We start from the raw sequence: 25,933 nt of genomic DNA, 5'->3' as shown, positions 1-25,933 counted from the left end.
TTGTGGAAAATTACGGAAACTGAGGAGATGGGGCCTCATATAAAGATTTTTGGAACAATCACTTGGAAGACAACCTTGAAATTTGAAAGAATGTTCAGGGGCGGTTTCCCTTAAGTAAAGATAACAAATGTAAAGGTTACACTGAGGAACCTACATCGCAGGGACAAACTCGTGAGTAGATAGAGTGTTCCTTAACAGGTGTCCCGAGAAGAGGTGTCGCTTAAGTTAAGATAGCAAATGCAAAGGTTGTACTGCCGGAGCTACATTCTAGAGACAAACTCGGGACTAGATAAATTGTCCTTGAAAAGCGATGTCCGTGAGTAAAGATGCCAGGTGAAGGGTTCACACAGAAAAATAGGGGAGACAAACTGGAGACTGGTAAAAACTGTCCCTGAGCAGAGATGTCCTTTGATAAAGATATCAAATACAAAGTTGTACAGTGGATCCTACATTCAGGAGACACTCTTAAAACTCTTGTCGTCTCGATGAACGAGATGGTTGTAGTTTCTACAGTTTAAACCAAAGAATGAGCCATTACGGTACCCATGGTGTCAGCTCAAGCTAAAAAATGTTTTCCTCTGTGTCTAAAAGGACTGGCAGTTGACAAGACTTGCTTCAACATTTTTTAATAAAACTTATTGTTTATCATGCACCAATTTGTTCTTTGTTAAGCAAGAAATACAGAACCAACTCATATATACACAGAATTTGCGTCTTAGAAGCCTTAGAAGTCAATATAAATACTACTACTTAATCGTCTAGCCACTTTCAATTTGTCTGTTGCACAATAAAATCCGTGAGATGATGAGCCCAATAGAAAGCACCGTGTTAGTGCCTTTGTCTGAGTTTTTGTATTTTCCTTTGGTTATCTAGTCCCTTTCTTCCCACTGCCATATTGACTGGTCAGCTCCTGTAGCGCCTCGGCTTCATGTTGAGATTGCAAAGCCATGATCATGTGATTAAGTTTGTCTTCTCCTTCCAGAAATAGTTCTGCTCCGTGCTCTGTCATGCCTATTCTGTGATCAGTCACTCGGCCCTTCGGGAGGGAATGTTCGGTTTAGACTCAAGAAACCATAAAATTTTTATCACCGCTATTAAAAGAGAATCCTAGTTTTACACGTGAGTAGTTGCGGCTTTTCTCAGGGCTGGAAATCCAGCCTAAAAATACTTGACCGCCTTTTCTTTTGTTGCGATCGAGAACAAACATCAAACATTCAAGACAATATCTCCGACACTTCAGATTTCAAGAGAATTTCCCGACTGCCGCGTTGGATTTTTTAAAGCAGTCACATGGTGGAGAAATGTGCAAAAAGGGACAACCTTCGATTGTTGCTGTAAAGCTTTCAAGGTATCGACATTTCTCAAATGAAGAATCATTCGTGAACAACAACAGAGGTAAACCTTGGACTAACCTGAGGGAAGTTATACGTCCTTATCTTTTCTGATCGTTCTCCACTTCCAATCTAACAATATGAAAACATTTTCGTTTTAAGCCGTATTTGATTGAGTGCCGTTACAATCAAAACAAATGTGAAAAAAAAAAAAAAAAAAAAAAAAAAAAAAAAAACCGGCCACAAAAAGGTAAAACAAAATGGCCAGAAGAGAAAAGGAACTACCACAAGGAGCAAATTGGAAACCAAATACAAACAAGCCAACTCCCTTACACGTGTGCATTGGATCAAGAAGCCAAGGCCCTGGACGAGTCATAGTTTTACGTTGTTAGGCTAACTGAGCACTCTTGACTCTAACAGTGCCTCCCTGCGCCCAATAATACAAATGTGTACCAGCGGATGGTCTCAGAAACTTCTTAAAATGCTGAGGTCGCGGGAAATAGACGACCATCCCGACCAGGAGGAACACCAAAACCCCTGGTTGCTTGGTGCTACGGCAGCAGCACAGCGCTCAAACGGTGGGCATGCGCACGGCGATTCAATTTGGCCGGCCGCGCACCAATTTCCCGCGCAAACTATCTCAAAGAAAAACATACTCATGATACAACCGATTTCACAAAAAAAATGCGAAGAAAAATTGAAACGCTAATGAAAATCTGCACAAGGAAACGGAAGTAGGGAAAAGGAGAACTCGAGACTTTTCGAACATATAGCGTATTTAATAACGGGCATTCTTTTGATTTAACCTCTTGTCTTAAACTTTATCACAAAAGTTATACGCTTAAGTAACTTAGTGACTATGTGACTGGTTCTGACAGCCTGAAAGTACGTTAGCTAGCCCCTGCAAAGTTCGCATGCGCACACATTTAACGCTCAGTTTGTGTTTACGCATTAGTTAATCAGCTGACCTGTTTTCTACGGGCTACAGATCTTTCTGAATCCAGTTGTCGACGTTGCATATCGTAGAGACGGGTTCGCAAAATTTGTAAGGCTCTGAATCTATTCTGAAGAAGAGGAAAAACAAATTAAATGCATTTATAAATAGTGTCGTCAAACCACTACTAGAGTAATCACACAAAGGCAAATCGAAGCGATAGAAATTCATAGTACTAAATCAAGAAAATGTCCAAAAGCGCGGGAAAACGCAAGCACACAAGCAGCGAATGGTTTAAGTTTTGCCTCTGCTTGGTTAGGAAGGTGGCACACGTTTTCTGAACCAATCACAGAGTGTACTGAAGAAAAACCGCTGCCATCGCGGCTTGCTGTCGACAGTCAATCAAATACTGCTCTAATTTAACGAATGGATTTCATGCTGCCGTGTGTCTTTTCTATAACTGATCACAGATAGTGACAAAATGTGGTTAGAACAAAAAAAATGGCACACAAGACACAGACGAGAGTGTCACTGATATTCTTATTAAAATTTGATGTTTCCTGTAATCAATTACTGAAGAGACCCCAGCGACATGGAATCTATTTGTTTGTTTGTTTTTTTTTTTTAACGATAGCAAAGCAGAATGTTGTTAAAATGACGTCGTCTATGTGCCTGTCTTCCAATAGATTACAAGTAAGAACCAATCAAAATGCGTGTATAGTCAGCTTGTTATGTAATACCTGAATCTGAGATCGTTCTTCTTGACAACCGACCACAAGTCCTGTGGGCAAATGAGTTATTCTGACTGCAGAATCAGTTTTGTTGACATGCTGGCCGCCAGCTCTGAAATAAACCAAAACAACCCGTTTTAAAAGTGCGACACTGCTACCGTCCTCGTACTGTTGTACAGTTACTTACCCAGATGCTCTAAATGTATCAATTTTGAGATCATTTGGATTAATCACCACATCTACCTGGAGAAAAAGCGGTACCAGTAAATTTTTGATAAAAAAAACGTATTGTGTGTAATGTGAGGTATCACAATTTAATTGGCGTCAGCATTGTATCATAAGGGACCTTCAGCAACCACGACGGCGACGGCAACGAGGACGCGGAAAAAAAAAGAGATCTAATTGGCAGAACAATAGCCCAGCACGTGCATTTTGAAACTTTGTACATTTCTTAGCCGTCCTATGCAAAACAACAACGTGAAATCGCCAAAATTTGCGTCTACTGCGAACCGAAACCGCGACGGCAAATTATTTTAATTTCCATTTGGAACTCAACGCTGCTTTTATACGTCATGCTGAAGTTGAGCTGTGGCGTCGTATGAGACAGTAAGCTCATGCAGCCATTTTTAAAATTCTAAGAGTAGAAATTCATTTTTTAATCGAAGTCTTCCTTGGCGTTGCCGTCCTGACTGCTTAAGGTCCCTATACTTTCAAATACTGTTACGTCTACAGTAAGTGCTATACACATTAATTAGTAAAAAGGGTTGTGCTTATTCATCGTCGTAAAGTACAATAATTATAAAGTATTATTACACGACTCGGGAAGTCAGGGGGCCAATAACTAAAATCAACCAATCAAAATGCTCTATTGCCGGTCAATATTCTCTAAGTATTGGACCGAGCACTGTCCCGAATGGTCCTGAATGATACCGAACTTGTGTCCCTTTGAACTTCAGTCGTGTAATAAATCTCTTATTAACCAAGCTTGCTCGGGACCGTACTGGAAGAATATCGGCCCTCGCTCTTTTTTGTACGGACCGAGCTGCGCTCGGTCCGTACTGTCAAGACCTCGGGCCGATATTCTCCCAGTACCGCCCTCGCGCTTGGTTAATAAGATATATTTATCGTTTGTCTCACGATATAGTCACTTCTGACGTGGATCGCAACGTTTCAACTGCACACTGCTAGTCTTCATCACGTGATGAGGTCGACTGGTTTCGGGTGTTCTTATAAAGTAGGATGCTGCGCTGTGATTAGCTAGTAAGTCACACAGGGGTACCTTTAAATCCACTTTGACGTGAGTTCACGTGAAGTTAAAGCAGCAAGGTTCACGCTATTTTACGTGAAACGTGAAAGGGCTGAAGCTGATGCTGGCCGTTTCACTTAAACTCAGTGCTAAATCTCTCTATTATCCAAAAGCTTCCAAAGACAAGTGAGAAAGTTTGAGGATTAATTTTCATATTTGAGCAATATTCCCAATATTTCAACGCACCAGACGCGGTGATTTCAATAAACGTGATCGTAATGTAACTGTACCTCTTCAAGCTGAGGTAACACTGCCACGGTCATAGTGCTAGTGTGAACACGGCCTAATGACTCTGTCTGTGGAACTCTTTGTACTCTATGGACACCAGTTTCAAACTAGCAAAAAAAAAAAAACAACAACAACAACAATTATGAAAGTGAGTAATCAGGTTTGGAGGAGAGATATCTGAAGAGAAAAAAAAAACAGTCAGATGTGATATAAAGCATTGAATTTTATTAGTGGCACATCCAAAGAGTCTCTTTGTCTACAATCAACAATAAACTCAACCCACATTTGAGACCATGCTCGGGAAACAAACCTAAGCCACATTTAGCCTGCAAGCAGACCCTAAATAAACAAGCGCTTGAGAATTTGAGCAACGCAGCCTACAGGGGAGGTCTAGCAGAGAGGGACCTTACGCAGTCAACACGACAACGCCAAGGAAGACGTAAACTAAAATAGGAATTTGTATTTTTAGTTAATATTTCACGTATGGCTGGAAGAATTGACCGTTTCTTACGGCGGAGCCACAGTATAACGTACATGAGCAGCTTTGAGTTCCAAATGAAAACTTAAATAATTTGCCGTCGCGGCTTCCGCTCTTAGACCACACAAATGTTGGTGATTTCACATTGTTGTTGGATGAGGACAGCTTAGAAATGTAGAAAGTTTTAAAATGCACGTGCTGAGCTGTTGATCTGTCCATTAGATCACTTGTATTTCCACGTCCTCGTTGCCGTCGCCGTTGTGGTTTGTTTTACGTCCCTCAAGAGGGCTTAAGAGGACCCTGCTCTTGTTTCCGATCACGGCCCCTAGAAAGGTGTCAATATTTTGTCTCAATACTAGTGCCAGACCCCCAGAAAACCTCTTCCCGACTCGTCTCAAATCTTCATCTTCACGCCTATTCACACGCTAAGCCATATCGGGAGGGTGTGCGTCCTTACAATTAACTTTTAATATGCGGAAAACCTTAAGTTACCTTCATCGTGCCGAATACGCCACTCCCAACAATACTCACAGAAGCTTCCTACAAACAGTAAAACAAAATTCAACTCAAAACTATTCATGTTTAAGTAGCAGAGTGAAAACAAAGTTACCAAGAGTTCTTAGTTATAACATGAATTGTTTTTATTACTTCAGTTTTAAAGGAAATTCCCCAAGATTCATTTATTGGGGTCGAAGAGCCTGACCAAAAAATTTCAACTCGTACAGTGTCGCTGAGGGTAAACAAGTCTTGTGCGCAGAACTTTACCCTAAACCTTCCACATTTGTATTGGAGACGCGATGATCTGACACATAGCGCACTGAACTCCGAGTTGAGAAGTCTGTGCTTGAGACCCAGCCAGGTGATTATGTTGTGTTCTTGGACAAAACACTTTACTCTAACAATGCCTCTATTCTGCTAGAAGTACAAATGGGTACCGGAAAATTTTCAGGGAAGGCTGATGAAATACTGGTGTTAACTTTACGATTCACTAGGAATTAAAACTAATTCCAGCAAACTATTTTATAGTCTAAACTTTCACATCTACCTTAATGCCACCACCTTCACTTTTACTTATGTTCAGAATTTCAAATTTCCAGTTCTTGTAAGCTGCAAACCTGGTGTGGGCAAGAATAGATAAAAAGAAGAAGTATACTCCGTAAACCATTGATTGAATCTTTATCACAGACATTAAAAAGTATTATACAATTATTATTTCCTTACCACACTCTGGGATTTCAGAAATTAACCAAACCATTTGTAAGTCTTCAAATAAACCTCTTTCATAATTTCTAAATATTATTTTATATTCATGTAAATAAGCCTGTCTGGCCTAGACCACATGTTTAAAGACATAAGAATTTTTGATCAGAAGCAAGGCCAGAGGGATGACTTGCATGCACTTAAAAGAATGATAATTACACCTGCCGTTATGAAAGTGGTCCATGTGCTAAAAATCAGAGTGATGATGCCACCATTTTGAAAAAAAGCTCAGTAACCTGGCTGCACATGCAACCACAATATGTGGTCCACAAAAAATGCCCATAATTAGTCCTTATTGTTAAAACAGATTACTGAAAACAAGAGTGAGATTTTTTTGAAGTGCTACGTGTATGTAAGCAGCCAGGTTGTTACTAAGCAACATTCAAAAAAGGGGCATATGCAGAAAAATTTTTGGCACCTTTTACGACAATTTTTGAAAGGATAGCCTAGTGTTTGATCAGGGGAGACAAAAATTGTGGGGTTTTCAGTTCTTCTTTCCTTATTGTTCCAGTGGTGCAATAAACAGAACTCATGTTCAGTTTAAATTTTTCCTAACCCACGATCTGATTGTTAATTGTCCCCTCAAGCTGCTACACATTTCCTTGTAAATTAGTTAAGGGAATTTGGAGTTAGATCAAGATAACAATTTCTACCTGATGCATTTGAGTATTCTCATTACTTGTTTGCTGGATAATGTACGAATATTACTGACAGTGAGAAGTTGCAAGTTAATCACTTATGGGCTGGAGTTAAAATAGTCACTGAGGAACTATTTAACAATTATTCACCGAGGGTGAGGTGAATATCGTCGAATAATCCCCAAGACAAAGTCGAGTGTAATTTTAGTATAATTTGAGAGTTGAACAACAGAGAAATTTCTAAAATCATAACATTTTAGTAACATTTATTAACATTTTATTTTAACATTTTTTATAAACTGCATAGAGCGGTTTATATGGCATCATATAAGGAACTGCTGGACCAATCAGATTGCTGGAAACTCTTTGCTCAGCTCTGAAATTATACTAATGTCTGTTAAAATTGATACTAACAGTATTATACATTGCCTGTACACTGAAAATACAAATGGGTTTTTTTTTTCACTTTTAAGACCAACCTCTGATACATTGTCAACATCTCCTCAGTAAACAAAGATGCTTCTTTTCCACCAGTGCCTGCAGACCACAATTATTATAATAGCAATTTTTATTTGCTCAGTGCCACAGTCATGTACCTGTCGTTTTTTGAAAGAGTATAGCTAGCCTTAAGTTTACAACTTAATTGGTCTTGCATACCAGCCCTTAATTCCAGTATAGCACTGTTTTCATCATCATCATCCTGAGGAATGAGAGCCTTGAGCAACTCGTCCTAGGAAAGAAACAAAATTTAGTTAGGAAAATTGACCAATTCACTCTTTTTCTTTCTACCATACCATCACATACAGTGTAACATGATGCAATACCAGAAGAAGCTTGAATGGTCAAGAAGAAAAACCAAGGGAAAGGGGAACATTAATGTCCACAAGCAAAGGAGCAATTAGAAGTCACCCCCCACACCTCTTGAGTGTAAGCGATTTGAACCATAATTTGAAACCTTCAATGGTTTGGGTCTCACTGTATCCAAATATATAGCATAGAGAAAAACAGGAACAAAATCTGGAATATGTTTGATAGTATATTGTGCATTTTTTTAATCCAAATAAGTAATTTTTTTTAAATGATGTACTAGGCCTCTTATGCAGAGACTTTTTGTGATTTTTCTTTCAGGTTTTTTTTTTCCAATCCTAATGACCGAATGACTGACCCACCCAATATCAGGAAACACATTGGACACTTAACAATAAAAAAAAATAAAAAAAAGGGGATGGCCTCATTTATAACTCAGTGACATAGACTGATATACCTCAGTTTTCTTTATATCATTGAGAGCTTGCTTCTTTTCCTCTTCTGCAAATTTTCCCAACTCTCCACCAATTTCTGATATCATTTCATCTAAATCCTTGATTTCCTGCAGAAAAAAGTAGAAACTGAGCAGTTCATACCAAGATTTGCTAATTATTTTAAGTCCACCTCATTGTTAGAATGAATATCATGAATTCATCATTTTACTGTAATGCATTCAGTTTCTTGGTTTCTATAATTTGTTTGGTAACCAAATCTCAATAGCCATGCATTGTCTCATGCAGCTCAAAGATAAGGGAACCAAAATATACACACAAAAAAACTGGTATAAAACTTCAGTCTATGACCAGACCTAGACTAGTTTCAATAGACAAACCAAAGTCTAATAGTAGACACATCTGCTTAATTAGCATTAACATAAATTGTTAATGCCAGCTGAAAGAGGCCAAACCACAAGTTGCCAATGGAAATGGAACCAGTTGCACCAGACAACAACACCATTTAACATCACAACATGATCATCAAAGTTCTAAAATCCATACTAATTCCTCTTCCCAATCAAACTGAGCTGTAATCATGACTATTTCCTCATAATTATCATTATATACAGACAAATTCCAGACAATATATATATCTTATTAACCAAGCGCGAGGGCCGTACTGGGAGAATATTGGCCCGAGGTCTTGACAGTACGGACCGAGCGCAGCTCGGTCCGTACAAAAAAAGAGCAAGGGCCGATATTCTTCCAGTACGATCCCGAGCAAGCTTGTTTAATAAGAGATTTATTATACAACTGAAGTTCAAAGGGACACAAGTGCGGTATCATTCGGGACCATTCGGGACAGTGCCCGGTCCAATAATGAGAGAATATTGACTGGCAATAGAGCATTTTGATTGGTTGATTTTAGTTATTGGCCCTCTGACTGCCCAAGTGGTGTAATAAAATATTATTATTATTTTGTTACCTTCTCCTTAGTCTCAATCTGGTTCATTAAATGGACAATTGGTGAAAGTTTAGAAAGCTTCTTGGATAAAGTCCTGTGTTCACTGGCAGTTGGAATGTTGCCCTGAAATACAACTCACCTGTAAGTTGATAAGGTCACTACCACATAAAGTGAGACATACTGGCCAACAGGTTACCTATACTGGCCAACAGGTTACCTATACTGGCCAACAGGTTACCTATACTGGTCAACAGGTTACCTATACTGGCCAACAGGTTACCTATACTGGCCAACAGGTTAGTGTAAAGACTTTAACTGCTATGAGTAGCTGGCCTCTAATTTCTCCCTGCAGTATCACCCATAAATCAAATATAAAGGTCATCAGAATAAAGGAAACAATCAACAATTTTGGGAGCTCCTGATTGTCAAACAAATTCTCTCTGTTAGTGCCAGTCTCAGGGAAGATAAAGAGAACAGTGTGCGGTCAGAATGTGAATACCAATGTAAGGATGTAAAAGATTAATGGGCTTCAAGATGGGAAGGTTCCATCACAAGCCCTGGCCATAATCACTGTGTTGAGTCTTACGGTAAGGACCTAGAACTCGGAATGCACTACTACTGATCAGAAATTATAATACCTCAGTAACTGACAACTTCTCGGTGATTTCTTCATGTTGTTTCACAAGATTTTTCAAGTGTGGCCCAAGGGTGCTGATCACATTTGATAATAACCTTGCTTGATTCACTGAAAAATAAAGTTAACTTTGTTTAAATTTTTAAGACCGGTAAGTGGCGAAGGGGACTGGAAAGTAAAAGTTACTGCAAAGAAGGCTCAAATGTGAAACGTTTACCTTTGAAGGGGCACCGGAAGTTACGAAGAGCTATACTGGCGTATATTGTTACAACTCTGACGCCTTTTAAAGGGTGGCGAAACATTTTAACCCAAAATCTTGTGGTTGATCAATCATTCGCCTTGTTCAACTCGTCTGCGTCCGCCATTTTGAAAAAGGGTGACTGAGGTTCAACATAAGTACCCACACATGAATGAAAAAGTTGTGAGCGGAGAACCGCTGAATGTAAAACTGGTATGCTCGTGCCAGGCTCCACTCGACATTAGCATGAACGTACACGTTGTGTCGCAACAATTTTCCTCCGCGTGGATAGAAGTCAGTCAGTAACACGGAAAGAATTCAACTTCTAAGCGTGAAACAACGTTTTATTTGGTCAATCGTTTACTTCGTCAGTTTCAAAGCGTAAATATTATGAATTATAATTGAAAACAACAAATTTAAAGAAGCAGTATGCGGAAAAGTGAAGCCGTACAACTGCGTTTGGTGTCTTCCTGCCGTGATCTACGAAGCGAGACGAAACATGAGGATTTCGAGTCTACACTGAGCTTTCTTGCCGGCAAAGTGTCTAATTCTTCTTTTCAAGAAGCTTTACAGGTATGAATTACTTTTGACTACTGTAAAATAATAGAGTGAAATAAGTTTTCTCCGGTTAAAAGTCGCTCTAAGGCAAAAGTTAGTCGTGTTACGGCATGTTTATAACACGTGGCGTCAATTTCTAAATCTTTAAATCCTTGCACTTTATAAATCCATGCGACTTTTTTATTTATTAAACTAAATTGTAGAACTTTTGATAAAATTTTAGCCGTTATTGAGTAAAATTATCAATATTAAACAGCTCCTTTACTACTTCGGGTTTATTCTTTTCCTTAAAAAGTTGACTTGGAATCTAGAAATTAACTTGATCAATTTCCAATTACAGTAAGCTCGTTAAACTCACATTTATTCGATAATTCTTTCTATGTCTATATATATATATATATATATATATTAATTTTCATAGTTTTGATCAGAATGTTGTCTTAATGTTCTTCAAAATGCGTACGTGACTTCATTTGAGTCTTTGTTTGCAGGTTAAATAATTTTCTTTTTCTTGGTATACTAGAACGACATCGAGAGCAAGGGAACTTCCGCAAACGAATTGGAAGATGGTGAACTTAATGAAGGTGTGTCGTGAGTTTTTGAATTTTTTTTTTTTTTTGTCAATCTAGTGCAGTTCAGGAAAGAAAACTCCAAAGATGGTCTTAAACCATAAATACAGTCAAAAACAAAATGAATAGGGAAGGACCAGCTATAAAAGAACATTTGAGAGCAGAATAACTAAAAGGAAAGTTTAAATTACTAATTTTCTTCTTTCATTAGATGTGGGTCTTTATAATCAATGAACAATGAATGAAGATTATATGTACAGTCGAGTATAAAAATGTGATTATATAGATTTAAAAATACATCTGTTCATAAAAATGTATTTAAATCTTCTTTATCTGGGGTAAACAGAACTCATGTCCCCATTTTCTTTGTGTTCTTGCCTGTTTCGGCGGCAGAAAATTGTGGAGTTGGTGGTTTTCTGTAGTGATAATCTTATTAAACAGAAGTCAGTCTCTCTTCTCTATTAAAGCTGATATACTGTATATCCTGAGATCTGTCTTGGTGGTGTAGCTTTTGATTTAAGCTTGTTTGCAGAAGTTATCTATTTGAGCCAAATACTTCTAACAAGCAGATCCCAGACTTCTATGCCATATGCAAATAAGGATAAGATTAGATATGGCACTCTGAAACTGGAATAAAAAGTCAGAGGTTTCGTTTCCTATGAAGATTCTATTTTTTGTTCATCTGATGTTCACAAACTGACAAGAAAACATCTCTCACCATTTCATTAACAGGGATTGAAGCCAATGATGTGAGTGCCTTACTGGAGCAATTTTTGGAATATGAAGAAAAGCAAGGTACATAATTATTGTTAACAGGACTCACCTGAACTTCAGTTAACCCTATTGGGTTCAAAGCCCTCAGCCCAGACCACCCCTGAAAATCCAGACAAAAATTAATGGCTGTCAAATTAAAAAAAACCACATGGTCCAAACAAATTTACTATTTCATGTCTTGGTTTTACTCTTCAGCAGTGAAACCTTAAAACGTGATTGCCAATACAATAAAGAATTACTTAAACTACTTAAATCCTGAAGATGTATGTTATGCTTTTTTTAAAAAAATATTAAAGTATGGTCATCAAGTAAACAAAGTGACCATCACTGTACTACCTGCTATGTACAAGGGAATGAAAACATCTTAAAACCACAGTAAGTCTCAATTCCTGTTCTTAACTCAGCAGAAATGCAAACAAAAAGAATCAGTCAAAAAACTTTTGCATTACAACAGGCCATCTCACGGGTAAGAGAGTGAAATTCATAAGTTTTCTTGCACAGATCAAATTTGAATTTACTGCCATTGCTGACATCAGTGAACGTCACAAGGTAAAAAATAACTGGAAGTTACAAGTTAAGCCTACACAGACCTGGCGGAAAATTGTCTGTGGAACTATTGAAGAATGAAATAACTATCGATTGAATAGAACCCTTTCAGTTAGAAGATGATTAACAATGCTTGAATTATACCAAACAAAGAAAGTTGTTTTTATCTTTGACCAGTTTGCGACTCGCAAAGTGAAGGTGAAATGAAATTGGGCTTTACAGCCTAATACAGAGCTCTAAAGAACGAAAACAAAAAAAACTGCAGTACAATTTAAGAACTAATATGGGGGCCCAAACTGGTCAAAATGAGGTTAATAATTATTTTCGTATTTTAAATAATTATATGTACTTGAAAAGATAATTTTTCGTGGTGGAAAATTTAATTATATGTAGTGTTCATTATAATTATTTTTATCTAATTGTTGTATTTATTTTTACGAGTGTGTCAATTATTTATTTCTCTTTGACAATTAATTAAGGCAAATCCCACAATGCAGTGCGCAGGATTAAAAGTCCCATCAGCCATTGCAAACCAGCTTATAGGCATTTCAAAATGGCGAACAGAAGGAGAGTGTTACGAGAGAGAAATGAAAGTGGATTTTCTAGTTTTCTGCAGAATTTAAAGGGGATATTGAAGATTTTTCTTAGCTCTGATATACAAATTACAAATGAAGAATTGGTTGAAGTTCGTCAGCAGTTGATTGAAGCTAATGGTACTTTGTCTTTGTTGCAACGTGACATCGAACGAGGCGACCCCAATCCCACAGGCCTTCCAGGAGAAACTCTGAAAGAACCGTTGACTAATTTAAGTAATGACATTGGGAGTATAGTTCTAATTCTTAGAGATGCGACAATGCAGTCGAATGAAAGTAACGAGGATAGTTATTCAGCCCCATTTGTTCCTCATGTTTCTGGACTCGGAAGGAAGAAATACGACATCACTAAAGAACAGCTTGAACACTTACGATCATTATTTTTTTCCTGGACACAGATAGCCAACATGCTTCAAGTTAGTATTTCTACAATTCAAAGAAGGCGCAGAGAGTTTGGACTTGGAGATGTATTTGAATGATTTTCAAATATAACAGATGATGAGCTAGACCAAATATACTTAAGTATCACTGGCAACGCAAGTGAGGGCCCTGTTACTCCAAATATAGGCCGAAGGCGTTTTATTGGTGCACTACGAAGTAGAGGCCTACATGTCCAAAGGTGGCGAGTAACAGATTGCTTACACAGGTTAGACCCCGTAGGTACAAGTCTGAGATGGCGAATGACAATACATCGCAGAAAATACTGGGTACCAACTCCCAATAGTCTTTGGCACATTGACTCTGGTCATAAGCTTATTAGATATAAACTTGTAACTCATGTGTGTATAGATGGTAAAACAAGGCTGCTTATATATGTTTGCTGTTGCAATAACAATAAAGCAGACACAGTCTTGTCTTTGTTTGAAAAAGGGGTTGAACAATGGGGCCTTCCATCTCGTGTACGATCTGATTATGGAATGGAGAACTATTATGTTGGACAATACATGATTCAAAACCGAGGTGAAAGCAGAGGAAGTATAATAACAGGATCTTCAGTTCACAATTCAAGGGTGGAGAGAACTCATCGTGATATATATTCTGGGGTTCTGGCATTCTATTCAAGAATATTCGAAACAATGGAAGAAGAGGGACTTCTTAACATTCTTGATGATGTACATCTATTTTGTCTCCACTATGTATATCTAGCTAGAATAAATAAGTCATTGAAAGAATTTGTTGACCAAATGAACCACCATCCTGTTTCTACTGAGAAAAACCAGTCACCTTTACAGATGTGGGAGAGAGGGATGCTAGAAAATATGCATTCAGGGCACACAGCCTTATCACCTTCAGAGATTGATGAGTTTGGTTTGGATCCAGAAAATGGATATTTAGTGGAAGATGAAGACTATCAAGTGAATATTGTTCCGCCATCAGTAAATTTGTCAGATGGTCATCTTAATTGTTTGCCATGCCCATTGCAAGATGACAATAACTGTGGTATAGACATTTACAACCATTGTGTTCAGTTTGTCTATTCTTTAATGAGCTCTAGCCCATAGCATACATTATTATAACATGGTTTTGACTCCTCACTTAATTTCTGTGGTGCAATCTTTAATTTTGTATAGTAAAATATCATGAATAAGAACATGCATTTAAACAGGTTCTTATAAGAAAGACATGGACGACAAACAATACTTGAAATTTCATGCAACTTTTCTCCACCCACCCAGCAAACATTTATTTAGTTATTCAATATAGCTTTGGACAATGTGAGTTCAATGGCTGACTTCATAGCGTTAACCTACAGAGCAGATGTTCTTTTACTTAGATATTTTAGGTTTGGTAGTTTTTGGGCTTCTGTGGTAAAGTCATCTTTTTTTGTTACCACAGGAAGCCCAAAACCAAAAGTATATAGTCTCAATCAATATTTAAGTTTATGTGTAATCATTAGTCCCATTTGTGAAATGGTTACCTTATAGAAAGGCATTATCAATCTATTCTCATAATCCATTCCCATGGACAAAAAAGAGGCAAAAGCAATCTCAAACAAATTTTATTTCTCCACAAAATAAAGTTTCAATTTTTAATGCATTAAGAATTGAAACAAAATAAAGGTTGTTAAAATACAGTGGATGCCAACATCACTTGGGTAATAAAAACCCAAACCTTCCAAATATTTTACAAGTTAGAAAACTGGAAGACAAACGTAAAACGAAATGTTATATTTTGATACACATTTTTTAGCATCCACTCTACTTAACTTGACCAATTATTTGTAGCAAGTCTTATGCCAACAATAACAACATTGAACTGTAACAAACATGCCAAAAGAGCTGTGATGTAAGTGATAATCATACATTACTTGTTTTGTGTTAATTTTTGTTGTATAAACCTCTATGCTCTCTACACATCAATGACACAAAAGTTTCTATGTAGATTATGTAAAGACACTCTATCATTATTGAGCCAAATATACTTCTAACAAGTCATTGACAAAACAACCAAAATTACTAGGTTAACTATGAACTGCAACAATAATAAATATGTAAATATGTTACTATAACACCAACTGCAACAATAATAAACAGTCCTTGCAAACACACTGGTAGGCATTTGAGCACTACTGAAATAACAGGACATACTTACATACTACCGAAATATGATTGGGAGAATGCAAGGTCATAAATTTCAAATAACTTCTCCTGACTTGGCAAAGGGTTGACACTTGAAGCCACAGGAATACTCAAAATGTTACTGCACGTGTGGGCTGTTGGTGTAAATCCATCTCCAAGATCAGTCTTTACAAACTCTATTGATGGATCCAATGCAAACCCAAGAATAGGCTCTTCAGCTGAACCTGTTACAAAAGTCAAAATATGGCTCAGCTGAAGTTTTTCATTTCCACATGACCTAAGACCACTAGCAACTTCTCTAAGAAACCTCACAAAAAGTTGATAAAGTTCTTTCTCATGTTTCAGAGCATTGCTTCCTTGCTCACTGTATTTTGGCTTAAGCAATCCCAGCAACTTTGGCACAGTAATTGGGTGTTGACTGTTTGGTCTCAAGAGATAGTGGAGCATAGGCAGCTTCTGTAGTGCTGACAGCATGCCTAGCTTTTCTAGCCCAGCTTGCACTTCAGCAATGCAAGGATTACTGCTTTGTGGACTAGATGTTAAGACATCATTTAGTATTTCCTCTTCAATAAATGCAGGCATGGGACCATTTTGTAGCAGGGTTAAAGCCAACATGATTCCAACATTAAAATAATCTTTAGCAAGATATCGTCGTAGTCCTCGGTCAAAATACTTTTCCTTGATTTCTCTGCATACTATTCTTAACCATTCTCTCCTTGGTCCTCCAAGATCTACGACATCTTCACCAGTAAATCCCACCTTGAATGTAAACCTGTAATTCTCTATAAACTCTAGTTCACTGAAAGTTGAAATAAGAGCTGTGTCCCTGTTTACATTAATAAAGTTGGTCTCTCCATCAGTAGGTTCTTCTACAGAAACTATATCCAGCTTTCTACCTTGAATGATATGTTCTTGTAAAAACCTTAATACCTCTACTGGTTCCAACAGATCTTGATTCTTGGCTGAGTCGATGATTGAGTCTATGTTAAAAGGACATTCAACTGGATTTGCCTGATAAGTATGCACTGGAACAGCATCTTGCTCTTTTGAAGCATTACTGATTTCTGGTTTTTCATCAGTAAGATCCACCTCTGCAATGCTTGCATTAGCAGTAGATGTTGTTATGTTAGCAGCTGGTGATGCACTTGCTGTTATAGCGCTTGTAGATGTTGCAGAGGGGTTCAAAGATTGAGTGCTATTGAGACTTGTAATACTTCTAGTGGTTGGAGATTCAAATGAGGATAATGAAAGAAAGTCATCATCGTCGTCGCTTGGCAAATCAGCTAGCAAGCGAATGTATATACCTCCAGATGGAGCAATGGACTTCAATAGTAGTTTTGAGTCTATTCTCTTTCCAAGTGGAATGTTTGGCTTTACTAAAGTACCTGAACAGTTTTTCATTATTTCAAAAGAAAATCCGTCCATGCTTGAGCCTTTTAAAAGATAAGATAACTCTTTTTCCAGTTGAACAGCCGTCCACTCACGAGAGAGTTCAAATCCACAAATAATCCTTCCAGACTTTTCAAGCTCAACTTTTTCCGATTTGCTCGGAATTCTATCTTTTCCATACTCTATAACAATAACATCTTTAGTTACAGTAGATGAGCCGTGTGGTCGCCCAGGATTGCGATTGGAATATGGTGTAGATCGACTGCGAAAAGCACGTGCTCTGTTTGTGCCTGTGTTGATCGAGCTTGCTGCTGTCCGTCCTGAAGTTGTTGGAAATCTTCTTTGCAGCTCTGACAAAGCGTTAGACGTTGTAGCCCGTCCTTGGACGATATTTGCAATTTTTGTTATGTTTTCAATTGCAGATTCTGCGATTTTTTTTATCTCTTCGTCCTTCTTGTCCTTCCGACCCTCTTCCGCCATTTTGAAAAGGTGGTATGCAATGGCTGATGGGACTTTTAATCCTGCGCACTGCATTGTGGGATTTGCCTTAATTAATTGTCAAAGAGAAATAAATAATTGACACACTCGTAAAAATAAATACAACAATTAGATAAAAATAATTATAATGAACACTACATATAATTAAATTTTCCACCACGAAAAATTATCTTTTCAAGTACATATAATCATTTAAAATACGAAAATAATTATTAACCTCATTTTGACCAGTTTGGGCCCCCATAAACTAAGGTTATTAAGTGATTTTTAAAAGTTAATTTCCTCCGGGCCATTTAGAAAAGCATTCGCCACGCATTTGCTGACATAAGGCAATGCCGCATAGCTCACAAGCATATGTTTCGAAGGTGTGTCCATCACTTCGTTTTCTCCCATCGTCGATGAAAAGATGAAGGAAATCTTTCGATGTTGCACCCTTGCCGAGATCTTTCGTCGGGCCACGAGGAATGGTAAACTCTTCGATGTCAATTTCACTCAATGTGTTTGACCATTGAACCCCAACGGAAAGCATATCTTAGTGCTCGCCAAAATCAAAGATCTCCTTGATTTTTCGATCAACATCTCGCAGAGAGTTTTCTTGTAGCCTCCTCCGTCGTTCCTGTCGAATATCAGCCACTTCTTTGAGAGAAAAATGAGAAAAGATTTCTTCTTCTTCATCGGAAGAATGCGAAGTATTGTCAAATCCGTGAGAAGCCATGCTAAGATTCCGAATGCTATTTTCAAAAATTCGCTAAAAGTCACACACGAATCGCAGAATGAAAGACATAACATCAAATGAAAGGTTAATTTATGCAGGTCACGTTCAGATATATTTCAATACCCAGGAGACTAAGGTTTCTTAGCTACAGCCTATAAAAACGAGTCATATCTGACAGGGTGCATGAGGGCGCACTGGATTTTCAGAGGGGTTTTATTTCCGGGTGCACCGGACGTCAATGGGTTAAAACCCTTTTTAACTTGTGCTTCTCAATATGCCCCTTAGGGCTGTGGTCTGGCAATCCCCAGTGGCTCCTGGCACCTTACTTTTGCTCTTGGGCAACTCAGGAATCTTAGTTTTTTCACAAAAAAGCATAATTTATGCTAGGCACCCTTAGTTTCAGGGCACAATTTTTCTTGGAGCACAGCCTTGCCCCCTTATTTCTAAAACAAACTGGCTTTCCACTTTACTGTAGTTCAGCAAGGAAAATTCTATCCCCATCCACTTTACCATCCAATTACAGAGTTCCTAGTTTTTTATGAATGTCTCACGAGAGATGGTAGATTTTGTGCAGAGTTTTTAAATCAGAAAAAAAATGTTATTGACTTGTTGCGAGGGAAAGGCATTTATTAATCCTTTGTCCTCTAAGAGTGACCAGCATCTAATTTCTCCTTACAATATCACCCCTGAATGAAACATTAAGGTCAGGAGAATATATGAAATGATCAACTAAAGAAGCTCTTGATTATCAAACAAATCCTCCTCGTCAGTGCCTTAAAAGATGTATAAAGAACAGTATTTTTGTACTATGGATATTGTTTTTAAGATGTAAAGGATTTAAAAAAAAATGAAAAAGAAAATGAAGGAAAGGGAATCTCTCACAAGGACTCAAACCTCAGATAGCAGGATTTTGAAGTCTGTTGGTTTACCACTGAGCTGCAGTGAACTCTTAGAGTGACCGAGGCCAAGGTGAACTTCTGACAAACATCCTGGGTATTGTTGGATTTAGCAACTGGTGTTTTCATTCGGCTCTCTTCCAAAAGGTGCAATTAAAAAAAAAAACTGGAGTCGGCTGTAATATAGATGTCTGTGGTATTGTTAAAGTTGGGAACAAACATTCAATAATTATACAATGTAGTTTTGCTGTAAATAATCTTTGCTACTCTCTCATTTAGATTTTTTTTTACTGCATCTGTCCTTAATAGGTTCAGTGGATGGCTCTATGGCTCTGCCATCGTCTTTGTAAGTGTTCAATTTGTTCTACTTATACAGGTGCATGGTAGAAGGTCCATTCTTGAGAGACACATGAGTTGAAAGGTTACTGTGTCAAAGAACTTTGTCTGTTTTTTGTTTAGGACAAGTTTTTAGGAATTGTTGCTTGTCGCTCTCAGAATTTGATCTTTACTTGTTTTATGGACTAAATTTGTGTTTTTCACAAAAATTCTTCTCCTCATATGAAATAAGCTGTTCCTGTTACCTGCTTTTGAGTTGTTTTGTAGCAAGTTGCTGTTGTCTCCTATGGCAATTTTTTTATTTTAATGGAAATCTCCTAAAGGGCATACTATATTTTGCTAATTTCAGGAAAGATACATCTTATGAAGGGCAGACTGTTTCAGACAAGATCAATTCATTTATCGAGACGCACGAGCTGAAATTTGACTTTCCATGTGATGTAGAAGTTGGAGGCCTACCTTCCATTAGTGTGGAGAATTCTGAACAGTTTCATTCTGCTGAAAATACAGAAAATCAAGAAGTTCATGAAACAATGAGTTGTGGATCATCTCAGGACAATGCGAAAGGACAGGATGAAAAGTCTAACATTGTTAAGAATTTCTATGTTGACAATCATGCAACAGATCATAACTATGCCTGTTGTGGATTTCCAATGAGAAAACCTATTCAGTTGAGACCAGAAGATTACAATACTTTGAATAACTCTGCACTGAAATGTAGTCCCCAAGAGTCTCTAGACATGGAGAAGAAAAATCACTTAATTTCTGAAGAAACTAGAAGCCCTTACTCACACAAGAGGCGGTCAAGCTGTAATGAAAATTCGCCAGATAGAAAAAGGAAACTCCCCAAGCGCTATAGAGGTCCGTACTGTGAAGAGAGCTCTGGCGGAGAAAGCAGTTGCGATGAAGAGTGTCATTATAGACGAATGAGCACTGATAAAGATCGAGACCGTACAAGAGAGAATAGTATTAGGAAGTTTAGTTATAGCTCTGATGGAGACAGAAGTTATCATAAAAGAAGCAATCGTAGACACAGCATGTGCTCCAATGACAGCTATGATGGACGAGAGTTTTCCAGTTCAGACGAGGAGAGTAAGAATGGAAGCAGATATGATCCTCGACGTTCTGAATGTGATTGGCAGCGCAGGCAATCAAGTGGCAGTGACAGAGAATCAGACCACTACAGGAGCCCTCATTACAGAAGAAGGAGCAGAGGGAGGAGGAGGTCTTGCCATAGAGACTCCACAGAAAAGAGAAATGGTGTCACAGAGAACAAAATATTTCATGACATTGAATTTGAAAGAAAACTAGAGTTCAAGTTTGACCATAACATCAGGGACACTGCAAAGGTACAGGGAACATACTTTTTTTTGTCATTTTGTTTTAATTGTCACATTGAAAATATTATGCAATGGAAGTTGTGCGCATTAATGTATGCAATTTCTTGATTTTATACAGTATTGTAATTTGAGGCTGGTGAAAGATGGGGTTGGGGGCGCCTCTTCACTTGTAATATGATTGGTGGTTTAACTGTTTAACTCCCAGAAGTGGTTGACATGAAACTTCTCCGTATAATATCCATACATTATCCAGCAAACAGGGCATGAGAATTTATACTCAAACTTGACAAGTACGTGTTATCCTGATTGAACACCAAATTCCTGTAACTATTTTACGATCAGACGTGTAGCAGCTAGAGGGGAGAGTTGCTTGTAACAACCAAGTTGTGGGTATTTAAGGGTTCATTTATGTTGAAGCTCATTGACATTTCATTCTCTTGTGTTAAATATCCTTGTTAAATGACTAAAGTATAATTATGTTGAACATAAACATTGTAATGCACTCACATTTTGCATTATACACAGTCAAGTCTCCTTTAACAGGCACTCTGGTATGCAGACAGCTCTACTTACAGACACTTTTTTTCAATTCCCCCTTTTACTTTCAAATCAAGGTCTCTGTTTACACTATCACGCAAGTGGATACTCTCTCTTAAGCTTACCGCTTAAGTGAAAATTGGATTTTTCTTTTGCTTACACTCTCTTGTAAGTGGACACCCCATGCATAGAAAATTAACTTGGCAATAAGAATTTGTCTCTAAATTGCAATCAACAAAAACAAATGGGGATCAGTTTTGTCAAATCTCCATTTGTCTCCCCCCCTAATGAACTCTATCATAAGCAGACGTCCACCTTATTTTTCTTTGGCGTCCACTTATGGGAATAATTCCTATAAGCAGATAGTTCAACGGTTCAAAAACTCTTTCATTTCAAGATAAAAAAAGATAACAACGTTCTATTTTATTGTAGGAGGAGAGACGTATTGTGTACATTGGTAAAATATCAAACAAGACTACAAAAGATGATGTATTCAAAAGGTTTCGTCCATTTGGGCCGATTGAAAAAGTTACTGTCCACTTCAGAGAGAAAGGGTATGGTAAAAGTGCACTTTGATGTTAGAAAACTTCAATACCAGATCAAGGTTTTCATAATTTAGTTTGCACCATGGCTATGAGACTACTCTACATATATGTATATGTTGCTTTTTTGAGTTTTCAGGATAGTTTTTTCTTCAATTTTCTTATCAGGAGACTTTTTTTAGGACTCTTTTATCGAAAAGTTTTTTTTTTTTTTTTCGGCCACAGCTAAAGTACTGTATGTTATTTCTACCTTTTTCCTAACAGGGACAACTATGCTTTTGTAACATTTTTTGAAACCTCCTCTGCTGCTGAAGCTATTGAAAGTGAGTATTATTGGAAACTTCGATTTTATCAGAGTCCTTTTTGAATAAGCTTTTCTTAAGTATTATATAGTGTGACAATTCTCTTATTTTAACATAATTTTTTCTTCAGGAGGAAATGAAGACTCACGGCTCCCTGTCTTGGATCTTTGCTTTGGTGGAAGAAGGAAGTTCTGTGGTGGTAGCTATGTGGACTTTGGTAAGTATTTTTTGAGCTTTGCCATGTTTGTAATTTTGTTCCTTTCACCTGTTCTTCATTATTTTATTACCTGCTAAGAGTGTCTAACATCTGATTTTTCCTAACAATATCACCCCTGAATCACACATTAAGGTTACAAGAATTAATAATGGTAATTGAACTGAGTGGAGTGCAATTTGGGCTGAAATCATACGCGTGATTTCAAAATCAAACGAGCATGCAGCGCAAGTTTAATTTGAAACCACAAGTATGATTTCAGACCAAAATTGCATGACACAAGGTTCAATTACCACTTTATTACATCCATTTTGAAATCACCCAAATACAGGACTAGGTCATTTCAAATATTTTTTTGATGCAGTACCGAGCCGGTTTTTAAATAAAAAGCAGAACCGGAAATGCTTTTACATCTTATTTTGTATGCAAATTAAAGAGAAAGACTTTGACATCATGTGTCAGAAACTCAGTCAAGCATAACATGATGCGATTTAGAGCAAAAAATGGTGGGATTCGTGAATAAATCGCACTAATTAGAGCCAATCAGATTACAGGGACCACCAGTGATTTCAAAATGGATGCAATAAAGGAAACAATCACCATCTAAAGAAGCTCTTGACTGTTAAACAAATTCTTCTTGTAAGTGCATCAGGAAATTTATAGAGAGCAGTATGAGAATATGCATACTGATGTCAGGGGGGGGGGGGGAGATAACTCCCAGAAGTGACTAACTTGTAATTTCTCCTAACAATATAACTACATTAACCATCCAACAGATGGCTTTGGGAATCAGTTCACTCAAACTTATCAGAAAGAAGTTTTTATCTTGATCTTATGCTAAATTCACATAACTGATGTACAAGGAAAATGTGTAGTAGCTTGAGGGGAGAATAAACACTTGGATAAATACACCTCACATGTAGCTCTGATTTGTAGGATAGTCCCTCATTGATCAGGGCTGTGGTCTAGCAGTGCCTGGTGGCCCCTGGCTCTTTACTTTTGTTCTTGGGCGACTCAGGAATCTTAGTTTTTTCATACAAAGCATATGCTGGGTACCCTGGATTTCACATTTTCTGAGCACTGGGCTCCCTTCAATTTTTCTTAGAGCATGGTCTTGTTGATTCTGTGGTACAAAGAAATATGACCCTGAAGATCACTTTGACCTTTTGAATATCACCCACAGATAAAGCTCGGGAATGTATAGGATAAGAAAGTTATAAAGAAGCCCTATCAGGAAGTAAAAAAAGATTGTTCTCATTCCCTGACAATGGAAAAATTTGATTCTCAGATTCAAACACCAGCTATCTTGAAGAACAGGAACTGAGCCGACCACCTTCATCGGATGAGATGGATTTTGATGCACTGCTTAGAATGTCACAGAAAAATTTGAAAAGCAGAAAGGAATCTTGCAAAGGCAGATACATGTATTAATAGAAGACATAGATGCTGGCTGATGAAGCTGTATCATTCATTAGGTGATGAGGTAGTTGAAGAAGGAGATCCACGTGTTCTGATACATTGGTTATTACTTGCTCTATATTCTGTTTGCTCAAGCTGTACTGAGGAATAATTTTTTTTTATTGGCCCTTATTCATTTTTTGTACAGACCTCATTGTGGTTGGTCCATACTTTGATGTCAAGTCAATATTCCCCATTATTACACGACTTGGGCAGTCAGAGGGCCAATAACTAAAATCAACCAATCAAAATACTCTATTGCTGGTCCAATATTCTCCAGTATTGGACCGGGCACTGTCCTGAATGGTCCAGAATGATACCACACTGGTGTCCCTTTGAACTTCAGTCATATAATAAATCTCTTATTAACCAAGCTTGCTCGGGACTGTACTGGAAGAATATCGGCCCTTGGTCTTTTTTGTACGGACCTCGCTATGCTCAGTCCGTACTGTCAAGACCTCGGGCCAATATTCTCCCAGTACAGCCCTCATGCTTGGTTAATAAGATATATGTATGGCCCCCACACTCAGTTAGTAAGAAGTTAATAAATTCACAGAAAGCAAGGGAGTCGTATATCAGAGTGCTTCCAGATAAATTTTCAATTGCTGCTGAACTCACCTCATACAAATGTAGTTGCATTACAAAGCTTTTGAAATTATATCCACTTGACCACACAATGATAAGGAAAGCTTCACTTTTCAACCAGGTCTAGAATGGACCATTGTTTAGGGTGGGATTATAAAAGAAACACAGTGCAATTACTTCATTTGTACCAAGACAGTGAGATCAACTTGGCTAGAAAAATTAAGTAAATTAAGACTCCTTTGTTCTCAGTGAAAGGTTGAAGAATTGAAAATGGATAATTATGTAAAACACACGACTCACTTTTTATGAGCTACAAAATTACTTCATATTCTTAAATATATACAATTCATATCAAAGGACCTTGAAGTGTTTTCAAAGAGTAATATTATTTTCAATCTAATAATTGATACAACTAGAAATAAATTTGGCAATGAGTGCACATGGTGTGTAAAATATTGACAGAGCTGAAAGAAAATCAGTTTATATTAAACTGAGATAATTTTTCTGGTATTGAATTCATGAGCCAAAAAAAAAAAACAGTTGAGCCATATTAGAAATGCATTAATTTTTGTGGCAGTAGGAAGTATTGGTGTTCTGTAATAAATCTGATGTCAAAATGACAAGGATTAACGAATACATTTTTTCAACACTAACAGGAAAATTTTAAAAGAATTTTGGCAAATGCACTGGTTATAGTTTATTTTTTGGAAAACTTGACATTAAGTTTTACTCAGTTAAATAATTACCTAGAATTGAAAAGTACAGTTTTGTTGACACATTTACATAGTTATCTCCAACTGTTGGTAAAAACGATTACTACTTGGTTACTTGGTTGTTAAGACGTATTTCATAACTGGATATCCTAGATGAGTGATTTTTAGTCTCTAAGCAACATGTATACGCACCAAATGGCAATCATGCTTTTCTAGGAAAAATGTTGAATCAAATTTCCCCCTGGGACAGTACTAAACCGTTGGCACTGAGACGACAGTTGAACAAATAAAAACTTAGAGAAATATTGTGAAATGAGATATTGGTTAAACAATTTAGATAAATTGTATATTTTGGAACTGCATTGACATCGTAATAAGAAAGGGTATTTGCGGATTGATTTCCTGTTGCCTTTTTGTCTTGTTGTGTGTTTTTTTTTTTTTTCGGAATCAGTCATAGAGGCTGTTCTAGTCTTCAGGGGTTTTACCTTGCACTCACCCAACCTAGGCTGGGCCGGAATAAGAGAGACCTGGAAGCGAGATGAATGAATACTTGGTGCCTAGCCTCGTTTTTAAGTGAGTGTCCTTGGAACTCGGAAATGGGTTGTTAGACAGAGCTGAAAAACGAAATGCCACGTTAAAGGGTGTGCGGGCTAAAAGCGTGCGAGGTTTAAAATTTGGCGAAATTCGCGGAAAATAATGAGGGCTGACATTCAAAACCATTGCGTTTTTCAGCTCTGTCCAATAAGCCATTAGCAAGTTCCAAGGGCCCTCACTTTTAAAACGAGGCGAGTACCAACCATACT

The 25,933-nt window shown here is 37.6% G+C and overlaps 2 protein-coding genes across 2 annotated transcripts; one reads left to right on the top strand and one right to left on the bottom strand.

Moving 5' to 3' along the window:
• Positions 1–609: 609 nt before the first annotated feature.
• On the bottom strand, positions 610–10,144 carry LOC111341999 (uncharacterized). The gene is made up of 14 exons (XM_088759281.1): positions 9,966–10,144; positions 9,753–9,859; positions 9,136–9,237; positions 8,171–8,275; positions 7,564–7,636; positions 7,386–7,443; positions 6,054–6,123; positions 5,501–5,548; positions 4,533–4,637; positions 3,184–3,239; positions 3,006–3,108; positions 2,300–2,395; positions 1,413–1,463; positions 610–1,036 (listed from the first exon to the last, which is right to left on the bottom strand). Exons 1-14 carry the CDS (start codon positions 10,048–10,050, stop codon positions 866–868), a joined length of 1,230 nt encoding a protein of 409 aa, XP_088615407.1. The 5' UTR covers positions 10,051–10,144; the 3' UTR covers positions 610–865.
• Positions 10,145–10,224: 80 nt separating this feature from the next.
• LOC111341996 (uncharacterized) lies at positions 10,225–25,528 on the top strand. Its single transcript, XM_022949040.2, has 9 exons — positions 10,225–10,559; positions 11,068–11,128; positions 11,846–11,908; positions 19,413–19,449; positions 19,789–20,788; positions 21,749–21,870; positions 22,123–22,181; positions 22,291–22,377; positions 23,663–25,528. The coding sequence occupies exons 1-9, from the start codon at positions 10,416–10,418 to the stop codon at positions 23,803–23,805; spliced, it is 1,716 nt and encodes a 571-aa protein (XP_022804775.2). The 5' UTR covers positions 10,225–10,415; the 3' UTR covers positions 23,806–25,528.
• Positions 25,529–25,933: the final 405 nt, after the last annotated feature.

The sequence above is a fragment of the Stylophora pistillata genome, chromosome 1 (genome assembly GCF_964205215.1).
Source record: "Stylophora pistillata chromosome 1, jaStyPist1.2, whole genome shotgun sequence".
Taxonomy (NCBI): domain Eukaryota; kingdom Metazoa; phylum Cnidaria; class Anthozoa; order Scleractinia; family Pocilloporidae; genus Stylophora; species Stylophora pistillata.
This window is presented reverse-complemented; position numbering and strand designations above follow the sequence as displayed.